We start from the raw sequence: 15990 nt of genomic DNA on the forward strand, positions 1-15990 counted from the left end.
CATCTAAACCCACAGGTTCATCCTTGACATACACAAGATAAATTGAGGAGGATCTCTAAATTTTGTAAGCATAGGACTGAATGAATGCCAATTCTTCCATGGCCGAAGAACACAGTTGGTTTGGGATGCAATACATCATTGTGTCAAATCGTTTTTGCATTAAAACTAAATGCACCTCCTCCTTGAATTTGTGGCTGGATTTGACCCTGCTTTTCTCTAACCTCTAGTCTTTCTCATTTCAGCTTTTGCCCAAGCCAGCGACTACCTGTGAGTCACCATGGCAACCAAGCAACCTCCCCCTCTGATGAAGAAGCACAGCCAGACAGACCTTGTGAGCCGCCTGAAGACACGCAAGATCCTAGGGGTTGGAGGGGAGGATGATGATGGAGAAGTTCATAGGTCAAAGGTAACAAACATTTCAGTTTTCACACCGCTCTGGTTATCTGAAGGTTGGGGAGGTTGGCATTCAGCAAAGGGCTGCAATGCTGGCTACTGCCCAGCAATGGGAAGACCTTTAACAATCTATCACCCACAATTAAGTTGGAGGTCTTTAGGATCCGTCTCAGCCCTAAGGCAGGTTATTGCTCCATGCTAAAGTTAGTAGCAAAGGGGGAAGACCTTTTGTTTAAGCTAAGAAATAATTGCAGCTCCTCAGGAGTATCAGCAGTGATAAGGCTATATAGGAAGCCAGGCAGAGGAGAGATGAAGGAATTTGATATTCCAGACTTTTGTTCAGTTTGCCCTACAATTATTATCTTGTTCAACCTGCTTTCTAATCAATTGTACAACAGTTGTGTGTTGTACCCAACAAACAGAGCTCTTGTGTATCTCAATTAATTGCAAAATCTAGTGCAGGAGATGATAGATTCACAGCCGTGGGTTGAATTACAAGGCCTATGGGGGTGGCTAGTTAAAGCTGCAGTTCTCACCTCATTAGAGACGTGTCTTTGTAGATGTAGGAATATTCTCTGTAAAGTGTTTCTATTCCCCCCATGAACAGAGAAGTTTGATTCCTACATACCTTCTGCATACACAGTCCTCATTCTACAAGTATGTGGTTGGTCACTGTAAGAAAAGAATGCAGGGTTTAGGTGGACCTTTGGCCAGTTCCATCAGGGATCTTCTTATGTTCTTTTCTTTCAGTGCTGCAGCCATACATCATCACGTCTTCTTTTTCCTGCATCTGCAAAACCAATCTTTCTCTCTGGGCATTTTCCATATATCCCAGATCAAAGCTGTGCTTCAAAATGCAGGCTGTCCAAAAGCCGTTCTACAAAAAGTGTGTAATTCGTCACGGACTCAAGTTAGGAGCTTAATATATCCTCTCTAGCTATCGGAGCTCTTTTGTGTGTTGAGAGACGGGTTTTTTTGTTCTTTACCACTTTGTGCGCAAGCCATAACTGCAATACAGACTTGAACTGGTGTAATATTCTTTAACTTTTCCCTAGGTGCTGCAGTTCTGTGTGGGAGGCTGGAGATCTTGAGCTGAGGGCTCTCAGCAGCCTCAACAAATTACAATTCTTTGCAGGGAATCTGTGATAACTTAAATTTTTTATAAAACCAATCTAAAGATGTATAGTGTAGATTTGGCTGCAGTTTCTGCTCCTGGGCACAATATTTAGGAATGCAAAAACAACTTCAGAATATGTCACAGGTAGTGATAGCCGGTAGGGGCTCTCATTTTCTGATGACCCAGGAATAATGGGGGTGGTGTTTTTAAATCTATCCCCTGCTAGAACTAGGGATGCAGGAGAAATTCGGTTCAGTTTGCACTTAAAGGCAAATATCTAACTGAAACCTCCTGAAACATTGCACAAACCAAAGGCAGCTGGAGGGGGTGGGATTTCCACTTGATGACTGTGGTGAAATTAACAAGAAGTTAGTGCTGGTTTGCTTCCTTCCCTTCCTTTTTATGGTGTAGGCCAGGGGTCAGCAACCTTTTTCAACTGTGGGCCGGTCCACCATCCCTCAGACCATGTGGTGGGCCAGACTATATTTTTAAGAAAAAAAATGAACGAATTCCTATGCCCCACAAATAACCCAGAGATGCATTTTAAACAAAAGCACACATTCTACTAATGTAAAAACCTGCTGATTCCCAGACCATCCGCGGGCCAGAATGAGAAGGCGATTGGGCCACATCTGGCCCCCGGGCCTTAGGTTGCCTACCCCTGGTGTAGGAGAGCCAGTGTGGTGTAGTGGTTAAGAACAGTAGTCTCGTAATCTGGTGAACCGGGTTCGCGTCTCCGCTCCTCCACATGCAGCTGCTAGGTGACCTTGGGCCAGTCACACTTCTTTGAAGTCTCTCAGCCCCACTCACCTCACAGAGTGTTTGTTGTGGGGGAGGAAGGGAAAGGAGATTGTTAGCCGCTTTGAGACTCCTTAAAGGGAGTGAAAGGCGGGATATCAAATCCAAACTCTTCTTCTTCAAACTCTTCTAGGCTTATATCGCTGGTTTGAATTCTTTCTCTTTATCCAGGACACACACACACACAATCAATCCTTGGGCAAGGCTAAATTCCTCCAGGCGCACATCTCTTTGGTCAGCCATCTGGTGGGTGGTTGGAAGTTGTAGCCTAGAAAGATCTAGCACGTTGACTACTCTTAGGTTACGAATAGGATCCAAACACATCACCTGAAGTAGCAGGTGTAACTTCTTGGTAATTTAAGCAGGCTAGAGAAGAAACAAAACTGGAAAGGTATGTGCAGAAAAAATGCAGGTATTACGTCTTCCAAATTGAAGGGAGTGTGGGTGTCCTGTTTGCTAATGACTTCTAGTGCAGAGAGTTTGTACTAGAATTTTATTTCTCTTTTAAGCGCTTATCCTAAGGCTGTTAGGACCTTGAAAGAAAGTTGTAAAAGAAACAAATGAGGGGAAAAATAGAAGGAAACCATAACAGCCTAGAACTCAGCAAGAAGTTGCTGGTGTTGATTAATCATTGAACGAATGTGCTTTAACAGGACCCCAAAGGGAAAGTTCTGAGGCACTCTTGCTAGGTCTCTTCTTCTTTTTAACTTTGCTTGTTTACAAAAATAAGTAGAGCCATAACTCTTAGGGGAAAACTCAAAAATACCAATTGTTTAAGGGAAAGGATAACAATGCAAACTCAGCTCTGGGGTTTTGTACAACGGTAGGAAGGCGTTTGCTCCTCTCTGTTTTAGTATGCTTTGTATCAGTGGTGCCAGAGGATCGGAGATAGAAGTGTATGGAATCTCCATCATATGGTTCCGCCTGGGATCTCTCTCTTCTCTATTCACAGCAGCATGTAGTTCTCTGCTTCTGCTGCAGTTTTTAGTCGACTTTGCCATGTCAGGAGAGCTCTCTGGTGACTTTGGTAAGGCAGGGGATTTGAGGGCTTGTGCGCCCACGTGACTCATGCCCATTGCTCTGTGCACACTCTGCTTTTTACACACAGCTTTTTTTTATTAATGGATTGACCTTTTTGTCACTGAATCCTAGCAGTTGCTAAGCAACTTATTTATAATGACAGCTATTCTGTGACTTTTTAAGCTGTTACCTTTTAGTCGTACAGATGGTAGATAACGCAGTAACCTATTCTAAAATTGGTTCTGCCTCTTAATAAATATGTTTGAGGAGACAAGTTGTCCTGGAAGCAGTGTGTGTGTGTGTGTGTGTGTGTGTGTGTGTGTGTGTGTGTGTAAAATTCCTCATAAATGGACGTAGAAGTCATGGCAGCTTCTGGAGAAATAATTTAGCACTTTTTGGATTTTCATGTTTTCTTGCCATTCTCTCTCTCTCTCCCCCCCGCATCATTCTTTCAAAACATCTCTGAGGACTATGAGCTTTAAAAGAAAACTAGGACCCTAACTATTAACACTCAGAACTTGCAGCTCTAAAAGTAGCTTTAGGCAAAAGGGGTTGTTTTACTTCCCTAGAGCCTGGAGTTAGAGCTGTATTAAATTTGGCAAAACTCTAGACATGGCCGTTTTGAACTTGCTATAGTTCTGGGGAAGTCTACCTGAGTCAACCTTGCTACACAGTCATGCACTAAACTAAATGTGTCTCCAGACTACAAGTCTCCTCCTCACAAACATGAGAGTTGTAAGACTTATTGAAATTGACAGTCAACATGGTCTGACTCCATCTCATCAGAAGTATTCGCATGCCTCAGCTTGAAGAGGAAACTCAGCACCATGTCAAAGACCAGGCCTGGAGAAAACCCACGTTTTCCTCATTACACTTTAGAAGTACTAATCCTTCTCTTAGCCTACCTCACCACCACAAATCAGCGGTGTCGTCTTGGCCCCTCCTTGAAGTCTCAGGAGATGAACCAGAGGAAGCGATGCTAAGTTTTCTCTCTCTGCTGTGCACACAACTTGCCAGTTTTCATATTTCCCTTTGTGTCACTTACCGAATGCAGGAAATAACAAAGAATGGCATGTGCAAACTGTATTTTTCTCCCCAGCTGGCAATGAGAAGGTGGAGATGGGCAGGAAGCAACCAAAACCTGTTTAAATTGCCTTTGTACTCATTTCCTTCTGAAACGGCCCCTTTCTTTCCTGTGACTTGTACTTCTTGTTGAGTATCTAGAGACTTTGCTGCTGTGATCCATTCTTTAGTATTGGGGTGGCTGACTTTTGGCCTTCCTAGATGTTGCTGGACTACAATTCCCATCATCCTTCTAACCCTTCACTTTGCAGGATGGAGCATCTCTACAACAGGGTAAAAAGTACATCACCTTTAACTTCACTGTTCAGTTCCTTTTACTTACCAAAACAAAAAATCAAAGAAAGGCTTTTGTTCTTTACTTTGCATCTAGTAAAGACTGAATGGGACTCTTGAGAAGGTGCTGAACCTCACCTTTCCAGTTTCAGTTTCTCTCTACTGCTGGATTCAAAATTTTATTTGTTAGCCTCTGTCTGTCTGTCTGTCTGTCTGTCTGTGTCTCATTTGGAACCAAAGCTGTGTACTGTATTAGTAAAGAATCCAATTTTCCTCACTTTCTTTGGTTGTCTACAGCTTTCTGCCCTTTTTAATATGGTTCATCTGAAGGACAAAGCGGAACCCTGCTGCCTCAGGCCAAAGGTCTATCTATTCCAGCATTCTCTTAACACAGTGGCCAACCAGATGCCTTTTATGTTCTGGCTCTCAGATCCTTAACTTGCACAACCCAAGCCTGCCCCAACATGCAGTGGCCGAACACATGTATTACATGCAAACATCATCTCCAGGTAGGGCTGGGAAAGATTCCTGGAGGACCACTGCCAGTTAGCATAGACCAGCCTTCACCAATTGGATGTTTTAGATTAAAAACGCCATCACCCCTAACCATCAGTGTTGTGAAGTCAAGCAGCTAAATTGACTGATGGCCTGATTGGAAGGCAGCTTCATCTGCTTCAAACAGAAGGTATGGATGTTTGTTCCCTGCTCAAACCTAGACTTTCTAGAGCTGAAATGGTCTGTACCTTTACTTTATACAGTGGTACCTCTGGTTACGTACTTAATTCGTTCTGGAGGTCCGTTCTTTACCTGAAACTGTTCTTAACCTGAAGCACCACTTTAGTTAATGGGGCCTCCCGCTGCTGCCAGGCTGTCGGAGCATGATTTCTGTTCTCATCCTGAAGCCAAGTTCTTAACCCGAGGTAATATTTCTGGGTTAGCGGAGTCTGTAACCTGAAGCGTATGTAACCCGAGGTACCACTGTAGTGGCTTTGCCTACGCTATTGCTTAGTGACAGTTCAGATGCTAAGGAGAGCTTGTAGTCTGTGCTGTGTTACCAATGCTGTGCACATTTCTGGAGTCTGCAGAGGTTGCAGATGTGTGGTTTGAGTCACTCACAGTATATAACCGACTATAGAAACTGCCCCCCATGTGTTCAGAGCCAGCATGGCTAATGGTCAGGAACAATGGTGGTTGTAGTCTAATAATATCTGGGGAGCCACAGGCTTCCAATCTCTGGTTTAGAATGTCAGAAAAATATTTAAGCTGCCATAATTTCACCCTGTGGTTCTTATAATCACTGCAGACTAATTCTGCAAATTGAGATCTGTAGAGCAAAGTATACATTGCACTTCATTCTCTGTAGGAAAATATGTGGGTGGTAAGTCTAGGATTCTATACCACCCCTACCCCTTCCAGACAATGTTTTTGCAGGCTGAGTCTGAGTTAGTTACCTTACTCTTTCCTTTGAATTTCAGATCAGCCAAGTCTTGGGCAATGAAATCAAGTTTGCTGTGAAGGAACCCTTAGGGCTCAGGTAAGTTTGCAGGCAGAATCTCTGTGCTCAGACTACTAGCCAAGGGCAAAATGAGCTGAAGGAAGGGCTGCAATATTGGCACTGAACTTCTGCATGTAGGCTGTTTCTTCATTGTTGTTAATGACTTTAAGAATAGCAGAGACTTGAGTGGAGAATTTTTCCAACTTGGTGTGAAGTATATTAGGTTGTTGCATTTGGCACATATCTCCTTGCACCATGGATTTTAAAGGAAATTTCCCACCTGTGCAATTTCCAAGAGGAGCAGGCAGCTACCAGTACAAGATGCGGGAGGCAAATGCTTATGTTTCACCAAAGCAGTACTGTGTCCCTCACCTGAGTTTTTTGTGTGCCAGGTATTAACCAGCTGAATAGTTGTTCAGAAAGTTCACTTGGAAACTTAGGATATTGCTCTGTTTAGTGCATCTCAGTACTGGATTTTCAGTGCTGCCACAGTAACTTTTAAAGGTGAATTCTTTGGCACATGGGAGAATGGCTGTAAGTAAAAGGGGTTCAAAAGAGGGAATAGAACTTCCTAGTTCTGCTTATGGGTGCAAGAGCCCTCTTACAATAAATTCTGGGCTTCTAGAGAGCAGTTTCTGGAAGATGCAGCTTTTAGGCATCTGTGAGCACTTTTAAAGGACACTAAATTGAGGGCCCGGGGGGAGAGTAAGCCATCTGTTTCCTGAAAGCAGAGGGACAGTTTGGGTGGTGCTTCAAGATGTGATCCATACCTACAGTTGTAGCTGTCCAAATGGAGAAGGCCTGTCTGAATAGAGCCTATAGAAACCCTAATGGTGTGTAGGTCAAAGTTGCAGAGGTGTCTTTGAAAGGCTGGGAAGTTTTTGCTGATGTGCCTAGGATATTTTGAACCTCCCGTTCTCATGAGCAACCCTCACATGGATGTTGGCCCACGGGGTCAGTGCTGCCACTGCTTGAGCTACTTTGGCATAAAATAAAATTTAAAACGAAGCAGTGTAAAAAAAGCATTTCCCAAACCTGGCCACCCAGATGTTGTTGGTCAGTGACCCTCCCAGCTGGCATAGGCAATGGTTAGTGGTTGTGGGAGTCCCAACAGCATCTGAGGAACGACTGCTGTAGAGAAAGGGGTCCTGAGTTGCAAAGCTGTGAAGATTCAGAACAGGCAAAAATGCCTCTGTTCATAAAATTCCACCCACAGCGGCCATAGGATGTATAATTGCTTGCAATGTTCTGCTCATGAGTTGAGAGGCAAAGCATTGTTATTGGTATTATTGTTGTTCTTATTAATTTTAATGTTGGCATCATTCTGGCCTTTTCCTTTTGAAATGGATCCTTTTGCTAATGGGCCTGGCATTGAAGCTAGAAATAATTGTAACGAACAATCTAATCTTCACTAATAATTTACTGACATACGGCTACTCTCAAAAGAGTATCTCTCCCAACCACCAAAGACCTTGCTGTAGTCTTGAGTGAAGGACAATTGGTTCACAGCCAGGACACAAGGCCTTTTTTTTATGAGGGGACAGTCAATCTCCTACACCTCTCAATGAGTTATGCCAACATTTGTAACTTTTGCAAATGTTGTGAAATGGTTTAAGACAAGTCCAGTCATCCCCATGTACTTTCACAAACTCTTTGTTTCTAGCTTCAGTCAACAGAGGTGATCTTAATTCAGGATTGGGAAACCCCTTCAGCACGGCTGGGGATGATGGGCCTTGCCGTCAACATCATCTGGAGAGCCACAGGTCATTCCTTCCCCCCTTTCCTGTCCTCATGTCTTTCCTTAGAGAAACCGAAGTGGCCACTTTGTATACAAAACTGACTGGGGGAGAATGTTGTCTTTAGACTGTTAAAAGCTTAGCTGTTCCCATTTGACCTTTCTTGCAGGGTTTGGCAGTTTGTGACAGCTGTCATGTTTTCTGGGGTTGCCATCATGGTAAGTGACCTGCTCTAAGGTGGAGTCTCAAGTTGAGCTGGGGTGGGAATTTGGTTCAGTTTTACATGTTGTACTTTATGGGATAACATACAAACCAAAATACAGCTTTCCTTTGATACTTGTAGTTTTCTGAATTCGATGCATGTATTGGGGGAAAGCGTGCATAAAAATGGATACATGAGTGAAAACAACATACAAAATATGTTCTGTTCAGGAAAATTGTTTGCAGAAATGTGCACATTTAGGCGAAATGTGCAATGAAATGCAGACAATATTTAAATGAGGACATTAAAAAAAAATGCTGAAGGGTAGAGAACTAAAATTAAGATGGGGGGGATTGAGCATCTAAAATTGACAAATTTATTCATCCTAGTCTATAAACCAGTCATACCTGGTACCCTAAAATGAGCATTTCCCTTTCTCATCTTTCTTGCTGTAGCACCTCATTGGCCTTTACCCTTGCAATGGGTGGCTGTGCTGCTCCTCTTCCTAACCAGGACTCCAGCTTCCATCTGCATGCATTTATTCTTTCCCTAGCCATGCATGCTCATCTCTCCCTTCAGTTGAGGACAATTTTTCTGAGTGAAGCAGGGTGAAGCACCGTAAGCTTTCTCCATTGAAGTTTGTTTCTTTCCTGTAGGCTCTCGCCTTTCCCGAACAGCTCTACGATGCTGTCTTTGAGGAAGAGTCAGTCAACAGTAAGACACCTATCCGTCTGTATGGAGGAGCCTTGCTAAGTGAGTGCATTGCTGCTTGGCTAACCGATTGCTCATGTTGTGATGATAGCTGGGAGCATGCTACAAAAGTGGGGCTGGATTTCCTGGGATGGGGGTTATGCCCTGCCCCTACAATATGCCCAGTTCACTTCCATGGAGCAGGTGTGAAATATGGTGTGACCACAAGCTCCCCTTTGAAAAGGTAAAGGGCCTGATATCTCTAAAGATATTCAGATTAACTGCTGAGATGACCAGCAGCATTGGGTGAATCCACAATATTTTGACTGGCAAGGCTAGCTCTACCAATAGATAGAGTTTGGTAACTACCTTATGTGGCAAATACTTCAAGAGGTGCAGGGAGCATTGTGACAGCTGGCTGTTAAGTCTTGTGGCGTGTGAAGGGGAAATCATTTTGTCCTGGTCACTTCAATGATGTGGCAAAACAATGGGGTGAGAACGATGCTCACCGCAGATTTCATAAACTTATAGCAATTGTGCCAGTAAGCCGAGCTGCGATATCATGTTGTACGTCTTGTGGAGCTGGAATAGTCGAATGATTGGCTGTGGTGGCTTTGCTCCCAAACAATAGATACCAAAAGCTATTCTGAGATGAGCATTGGAAGAGTTTGTAAAACTGTTTCTAGACTGAACCCTCTACAGTGTAGGTGGGTGTTAACAAGCACCATTGAATGTTTCTCTATAAAACAACAAACTTTATATATCTGGAAAACTAGGTTTAGGGAGAAGCCAGCTAGTATTTCCTTATACCCCCAAAGGCACACTCCTCCATTGCATCATGAGACAGATGGATGCCAGCAACAGTCAGCTAGTTTTGTAAGTTCAGGGGGATCTCTCTCCCGGCCCCACCCCTGCCAGTGAAGAAGCACTACCTGTTATCTGGCTAGCTGCTTTAGGAACTATTGCAGTATCCATAGCGCCACATTTCTGTTGCTTTTTCTGGAAGATATTTTGAGACAAAGCCAGTTTGTGCTGGGCACAACTACGCAAGAAGTAAGGCTCATTCTTCTTATAATTGCAGGCTTGTGTCTGGTAGTCAGAGGCAATTCTAGTGCAGCTGGAAAACTCTTTATTGACTTATCCTGTAAGCCTGTAGCATCACCTAGTGGTAGCAAGTGGGCATGCAGCAGTTTTGTGTTCCTTGGTGCCTACATTCACAGCACTCATGTAAAAAAGCACTATGCCACAATTTTAAACAGTCATGCTCTCCCCTTAAAAAAAAAAGAGGATTCTAAGAGCCTCTGTTTGTTAAGGGTGCTAAGACTCCTATTTCCAGAGTGGTTTAACAGTCAATCCCCCTTCACAGGGAACTCTGGGAACTGTAGTTCTCTGATAGGAATAGGGCTCTCCTAACAGCTCTCAGAGCCCTGAACAAACTACAGCTCCCAGAATTATTTGTGGGAAGCCATTACTGTTTAAAGTGGCATCCTAGTCCTTTAGATGTACGGTGTGGTACATCTCCCAGTACTGTACTTTCCCCTCCCCATACCCATCATGTTTGAGTATTTCCTCTTGCCTAGAGTTGAAGGGGTAAAACACATCTGTCTTTTAATGTGTACGGAGCCAAAGAAGGGGACAGGAATAGCTAATGCAGCTTGCTCTTCCTCAGCAGGTAGTGTAGGGCATTAGCTTTGCCTTGGTACTCTGTTTTTGAAATATACAAGCAGACTTTTGCTCCCAATGAGATACAGTGTTATCTTCCCTAGACCTTTTTGCCAGGCTGCTTTTGGTTCTTGTGCTTCTTCCATGGGTTGCAGAAAATGAAAGGCTGCAGCAGGGCTAGAAATGTCCTGGTGGAAGTGGATGAACGCATCTGCCAGTATCATTAAGGGTGGGGAGGGATTGGCTTCCTTCCTTTGCCTTTGATATTGCATATGTAGTGCTCCTATTGATGAGAGAAGGTCCTCTATGACAGGAGAGTACAAGAGGAAATTGTGTGTGTGTGTGTTTCTGTTTCTGTGTGTAAAATGCACACGATCACAACAGATGCCAGGCAAGCTTTGGAAACTTAAATCTTATTTCAAAACTTTCATTTCACTTTATGATTTGATATTGTTAGGTCAGTTTTAAGAGATTTCACTGTAACTTCCGTTTGATGATGGTGATAGCAAGATTTTAAGGAGCATATTAATGTGTTTGTATCAACAGCACTTCTTAGAAGGCTATGTCTTTCTACATGTGGCTTCAGTAGATGACACCTCCCCTTTCCCTCTGTCATCCCTTTCCCTCCAATCATCTTTAGGTATCTCCCTCATCATGTGGAATGCCTTGTACACAGCTGAGAAGATCATAATGCGTTGGACTCTGCTGACAGAAGCATGTTACTTTGGAGTACAGTTCTTGGGTAAATATGCCTCTTTATGGTCACAGGCACGTGCTCTCCCTTTGCTTTTATCATGGAAGGGAAACTTCGATACACGGGGTGCGGTGTCATGCTGAGGTTAATCAGGCCCAAGACACACAGGCCTTTCTTTGCAAAAGGAGAATGCAAGGATACAAGGACTAAACATTCAGACCAAACATGAAAGTTCAAAGCTTTTGTTCCTAAAAATCAATATTATGAAGCTGGAATATTTCTTGTCCTTCAGAAGAGAGAACCCTAGAAAGAGGTGAATAGAAATAGGAGTGAAGCAATAGCTCAACTTAGCACACTAACCCTCAGTCATAACACACAAAAGATGGGGTGTATTCAGACAAATGCATACCAAGGACCCAGGTTAGAGATCCTGTAACAAGCAAAAACAGGGAACGGTGAATGCTGCTGACATGTGTCTCCTTGGATGTCTCTGTATTAAGGCTTTTCTGAATTGCAAGTCTTTTCCCCAGTTTGTTTTCTTGGTCTTCTCAGCTGTGTTATTTAGAAGTGTTTATAAACTACTTGATAGTTTAAGAATCTCTTAAACGGCGCACAATATAAAAACAATATCATTAAAACAAAAATACAATGCAAAACCAATAAAACTGTGCCATGGAAGCGCGCGGAAACAAAACATATTGGGATTCACATGCTGCAAGGGGAGGGAGGGGGAAGTAAGGGTGCTAAATCCAGTTTAATTGTGGAACCTGAATTTGCTGGTATGCAATTAGATTCTACTTGCCAGAGTGCAACTTGGCCCTTGAGTGCCAAGTAAAATCTCATAGCTGCTTCGGTTGCATGCCTGATTTTTTTAAAGGCGAAACATGTTGAAGACATGTGTCATAGGTTGCACTCTTAAGGCTGCTGCAGGGAACCCACACCACAGAATGCCTTTCTGTGGCATCAGTAGCTCAAAGCCAAAGTTTATTATTAGATTTGTGAGGTCCATGCCTTTACACAAAATACCATAAAACATTATTAAAAGATAAACAATAAAATTATAAAAATAAGCTAAAATTCATGCCATGCTGTCCCAGCAAGGAAACTACCCATCAGTAGCTCATGTGAAGTGGGATGTGTCATTCAGCAAGGTCTTAACCACTCCAGCACCCGTCTCTCACCAAAAACAAGCACTGTTTCTCTGTTAAAGTCAAGAACGTAGGAAGAGCCTGCTGGATTCAGCCACTGGCATCCTGCTCTCACAGCAGCCAACCTTTGGGAAGCCTGCAAGCGGGGCCTGAGGGCAGCAGCACTCAGAACCAAATAGACACTGCTTCGTAGAAGCAACGAACTGCAGTGCTAACTTGCAACCAAAGCATCCATGTTCTGCCAGAGTAGGCATGAAGTGACCTTTTTTGTTTTCTCAAGAGGTGCTCTAGAGGGTTTTGAAAACATGTCTTTCTTTTCTTCCAACCTGCCTTTTCTCTCTCTTTCAGTCACCAGCATCACCCTGGTTGAGAGCGGCCGGGGGTCCACGGGAGCCACATTGCTCCTCATCAGTCGGGTCCTCTTTGTACTTATCAGCTTTTATTATTATTACCAACTTGGACGCAGACCCAAGAAAGTCTAACCTCCTGGACTGCTGAGGGCTGGTGCAGAGAAGGGCCTGTCATAATTTCTGCATTCCTTTCGCTCATTTTTGTGGGGCTTTTTTTCCTTTCTTTCTTTCTTAAAAAAAACAACAACCAGACTTCCTTACGGCATGCATCTATGTATAAATAAATCCAGTGCTGTTGTTGCCACCACACTGGACGTGGAAGAGGAGAGTTCAAGATGACTCCATGGTGCCTATGGGAAGAGGCCAGGAAAACAGAGATAAGGCGGCAGATTCAGGGACGTGGGTGGGCAAGATCAGCTATTCGTAGCCATTCTCCTCTGTGAATCTAGGCAGTGGCACATGATCAAAATATACACTCATGGAAACAGAGTATCATATCAAAACGACATCCAAAGGGCAAAGAAAGTGATATCAGCTCTGTGTACAGGGGACGGATTGGGAATCTTCTCTCTACAACTAGCAATCTGCTGTTGGGGCTTTTGGTAGCATTCCCTTCGGTTGAAATGTGTGCTGGGAACTTGCCATATAAAGGGCTCAAAAGGAAGTTCTATGGCCATATTTTCCTCAACTTCTAGGACCTTGGAAGTCAGAGATTCCTTAGGTAGTGATGTCCTTGCTATGAATGCAACCTATTCTTTTTTTTAAAAAAAAGAGCATTTGCTGTAGTAATTTTAAGAAGTGATTCCACCTGATTTTAGGAGTTCTTGTGAAAATATCAGATTTGGCTATTGCTGCCTCTTTGTTTTGTGGGGCATCTCTCCCCCCACCCTCAACCCTACCACCTCTCTTCCTGTTGGTTTATTCTGTTGGCCTTTTTAGTTCTAAATGTTACAAAAATGCCTTCAGATGATTCTGGATGCAGTCTGTTAGAAAGGAAATGGGGCAGGGGACCAATAAGGAAACAGCGAGTTCACACAATCTCTTTGTTTACAAAAAAATGGCAACACACAGTAATACACTTGAACAGAAGTGGGCAAGATGTGGCCCTCCAGATTATGTTGGAGCTTCAGCTGCAGCCAGCCTCTGCCAGCATGGCCAACCATGAGGGATAGTGTAACCTGTAGTCCAGCCACATCTGGAAGGCCCAGGGATTGGCCACTTCTGCACTATATGGTTTAATTGCTGCCAGGCACCAGCCCTTTCAAAAGGAAAATACTATAGTTTTGTGGGAACACATTCCTAAATTGAGTAACCAAGAAAACTGCAGGAAAAGGCCGTGATAGAAAGTGGTTGCATGTACTTGCTAGACTAGTTCAATGCATATGCTGGAATGACATGTGTATTAGCCTTTCCCTCCCCACTCCCCGATTGTGGTGGTCCTTCTAGCCTTCTGTGAAATAGATTAGCAGTGCAAAAGGCTGTGTACATCTGATTCCTCTGTCACTTTCCACAGGATTATACCCCAACTGAATTGCTTACTTTTGCCATATTGTGAGTTTTGGATGAGTCTGGGCCCAGAGGCATGTTTGCACATCAGTTGCCTGCTTGGTGTGAGGAAGAGGCTGCCATAGGGCTGCAAAGTCTCCTGAACTCACTGGCTGTGCTAGAGAGTGGGATCAGTGATGCTCTCTAGGTTTGATGGCCTCTGTAATGTTTGTCAGTAGTGATGGACAACCCATCCCAAACATCTGAGGCGTTCTGACAATTGGCATTTCATTCTTAACCAAAATTAAAGCAATGAATATATTTCATTGATATCTCCTGCCTCAATCTCAGTGTGAATAATGTTGGAATGACTAGTATAGTTTTGATATTGAAGGATGTTTCTCTCAGTGTGCCAATGAATTTTTCCCAAATAGGCAAACAGACCAAAGTTTGAAATCTCTCCTTCTCTTCCCCTCACCCCCTACCCCTGTTGGGATTTCAAATATAATTGGGAAGTGTTTACCATCCTCCTACAGACCACAGTCTTATTTATTACTTTGGGCTCTGCTCTAGCATTTTCCCATTTTTAAAGCTTTTGATAAATGCAATGAAGTTTCAAATCTCAGTCCTCCATAGATACACCTCACAGTATAGTCTTTGCATTTTGTACTCCCCTTGAACTGAGACAGGAGGAATTCTGTATTGGTTGTGGATTCAAAGGCTGTTTGTCAGGACAGGTGTGTCGAGATGAACCAGCCATTTTGAAGTGGATGCAGCAAATCTAGGACAGCTGCCTGTGTCTCCACCTTTGTGCCAGGACTGCAGTACCTACACGGGAACAGCACACACTTTACCCTTTTGAGCTGAGACAACATCCTTACACCTTCAGTAGCAAGAAGAAAATGTACTCAGAAAGTCACACAAACCCTTCATGGACTGTTGGCAACATGCACCGTCTTTTGCCTGCAGAGGTCTCCCGAAGACTTTCTTTACCTTCTTTTGGCATCAAACGTCTGCATGAACTTGGACTACCATGTATGTTGCAGTTCCAGGCCCCATCAAGTGGGTCCTCAAAAACTATTTGAACTGAATATCCATGTTGATCATGCAAGTGTAGACTTTAGAATTCCAGGGTAATGGTGCCTAGTGGTCCAGCGTGAGGTTTAACTCCTCCAACCTGAGCAATTTTGTTAATGCTAGTTTTAAGTGTCACTCTCAGTTTTTTCGTCTGTATGTACACTATGTGAAACAAGTACGGTTTTCAGCAGTTGCCGCCTGGCTTTGAGCATTTTGCATCAAGGAGGGTCTGGGACTGGGGCTGGGCCTATTTTGAAGATGACTGGACTGCAGAAAGAGGAGCCTTTTCAGAGTTTCTTTCACCTGATGTCCAAAAATCATGAGTTGAGCTGGGGGAATGGGGGAAGGAGGAACCATAACTGCTTCTAAATTGCAACTTTTTTGTCTACTTTCTGGTCCCAATGTTTATACAATCGGCATTTGAAAAAAACAAAATCATCAGTAAAGTCACATCTGCTTTCACTTTGACCAAAATTCACCTTGGGATAGTCAACAAGTCACACCGATAGTGGATACCTGGCCTTGTAGGGCTGTTACCTGAGGCATGTTCTTGTATTTGTGGCTGCAACAGGCATGGGTATGAGTTTCATACAGAAGAGAAGAGGCCATTGCTCAGTAGTAGAGCACATTGTTTACACGAGGCCACCATAACACAAGAGATCCCCACCCCCACCCCCCCGTGGAATCCTGTTGCTCATGCTGTTGTTTTTCATAGCACATGCTACCTTCCTCCCTAATGCAACTGGCCTTGATCTCTATTTTAGAGA

The 15990-nt window shown here is 43.5% G+C and overlaps 1 protein-coding gene across 2 annotated transcripts in view; it reads left to right on the forward strand.

The window, feature by feature from the left end:
* Positions 1 to 15685, forward strand: part of TP53I11 (tumor protein p53 inducible protein 11) — a 53100-nt gene extending 37415 nt beyond the window's left edge. For both annotated transcript variants that reach the window (XM_053387497.1, XM_053387509.1), the window contains exons 2-7: positions 243 to 406; positions 6160 to 6218; positions 8085 to 8133; positions 8774 to 8870; positions 11110 to 11211; positions 12660 to 15685. In XM_053387497.1, coding sequence (XP_053243472.1) covers positions 278 to 406; positions 6160 to 6218; positions 8085 to 8133; positions 8774 to 8870; positions 11110 to 11211; positions 12660 to 12793 — 570 coding nt within the window. In that variant the 5' untranslated portion in view covers positions 243 to 277 and the 3' untranslated portion in view covers positions 12794 to 15685. The remainder of the gene's footprint in view (positions 1 to 242; positions 407 to 6159; positions 6219 to 8084; positions 8134 to 8773; positions 8871 to 11109; positions 11212 to 12659) is intronic.
* Positions 15686 to 15990: the final 305 nt, after the last annotated feature.

The sequence above is a fragment of the Podarcis raffonei genome, chromosome 1 (genome assembly GCF_027172205.1).
Source record: "Podarcis raffonei isolate rPodRaf1 chromosome 1, rPodRaf1.pri, whole genome shotgun sequence".
NCBI classification, from domain to species: domain Eukaryota; kingdom Metazoa; phylum Chordata; class Lepidosauria; order Squamata; family Lacertidae; genus Podarcis; species Podarcis raffonei.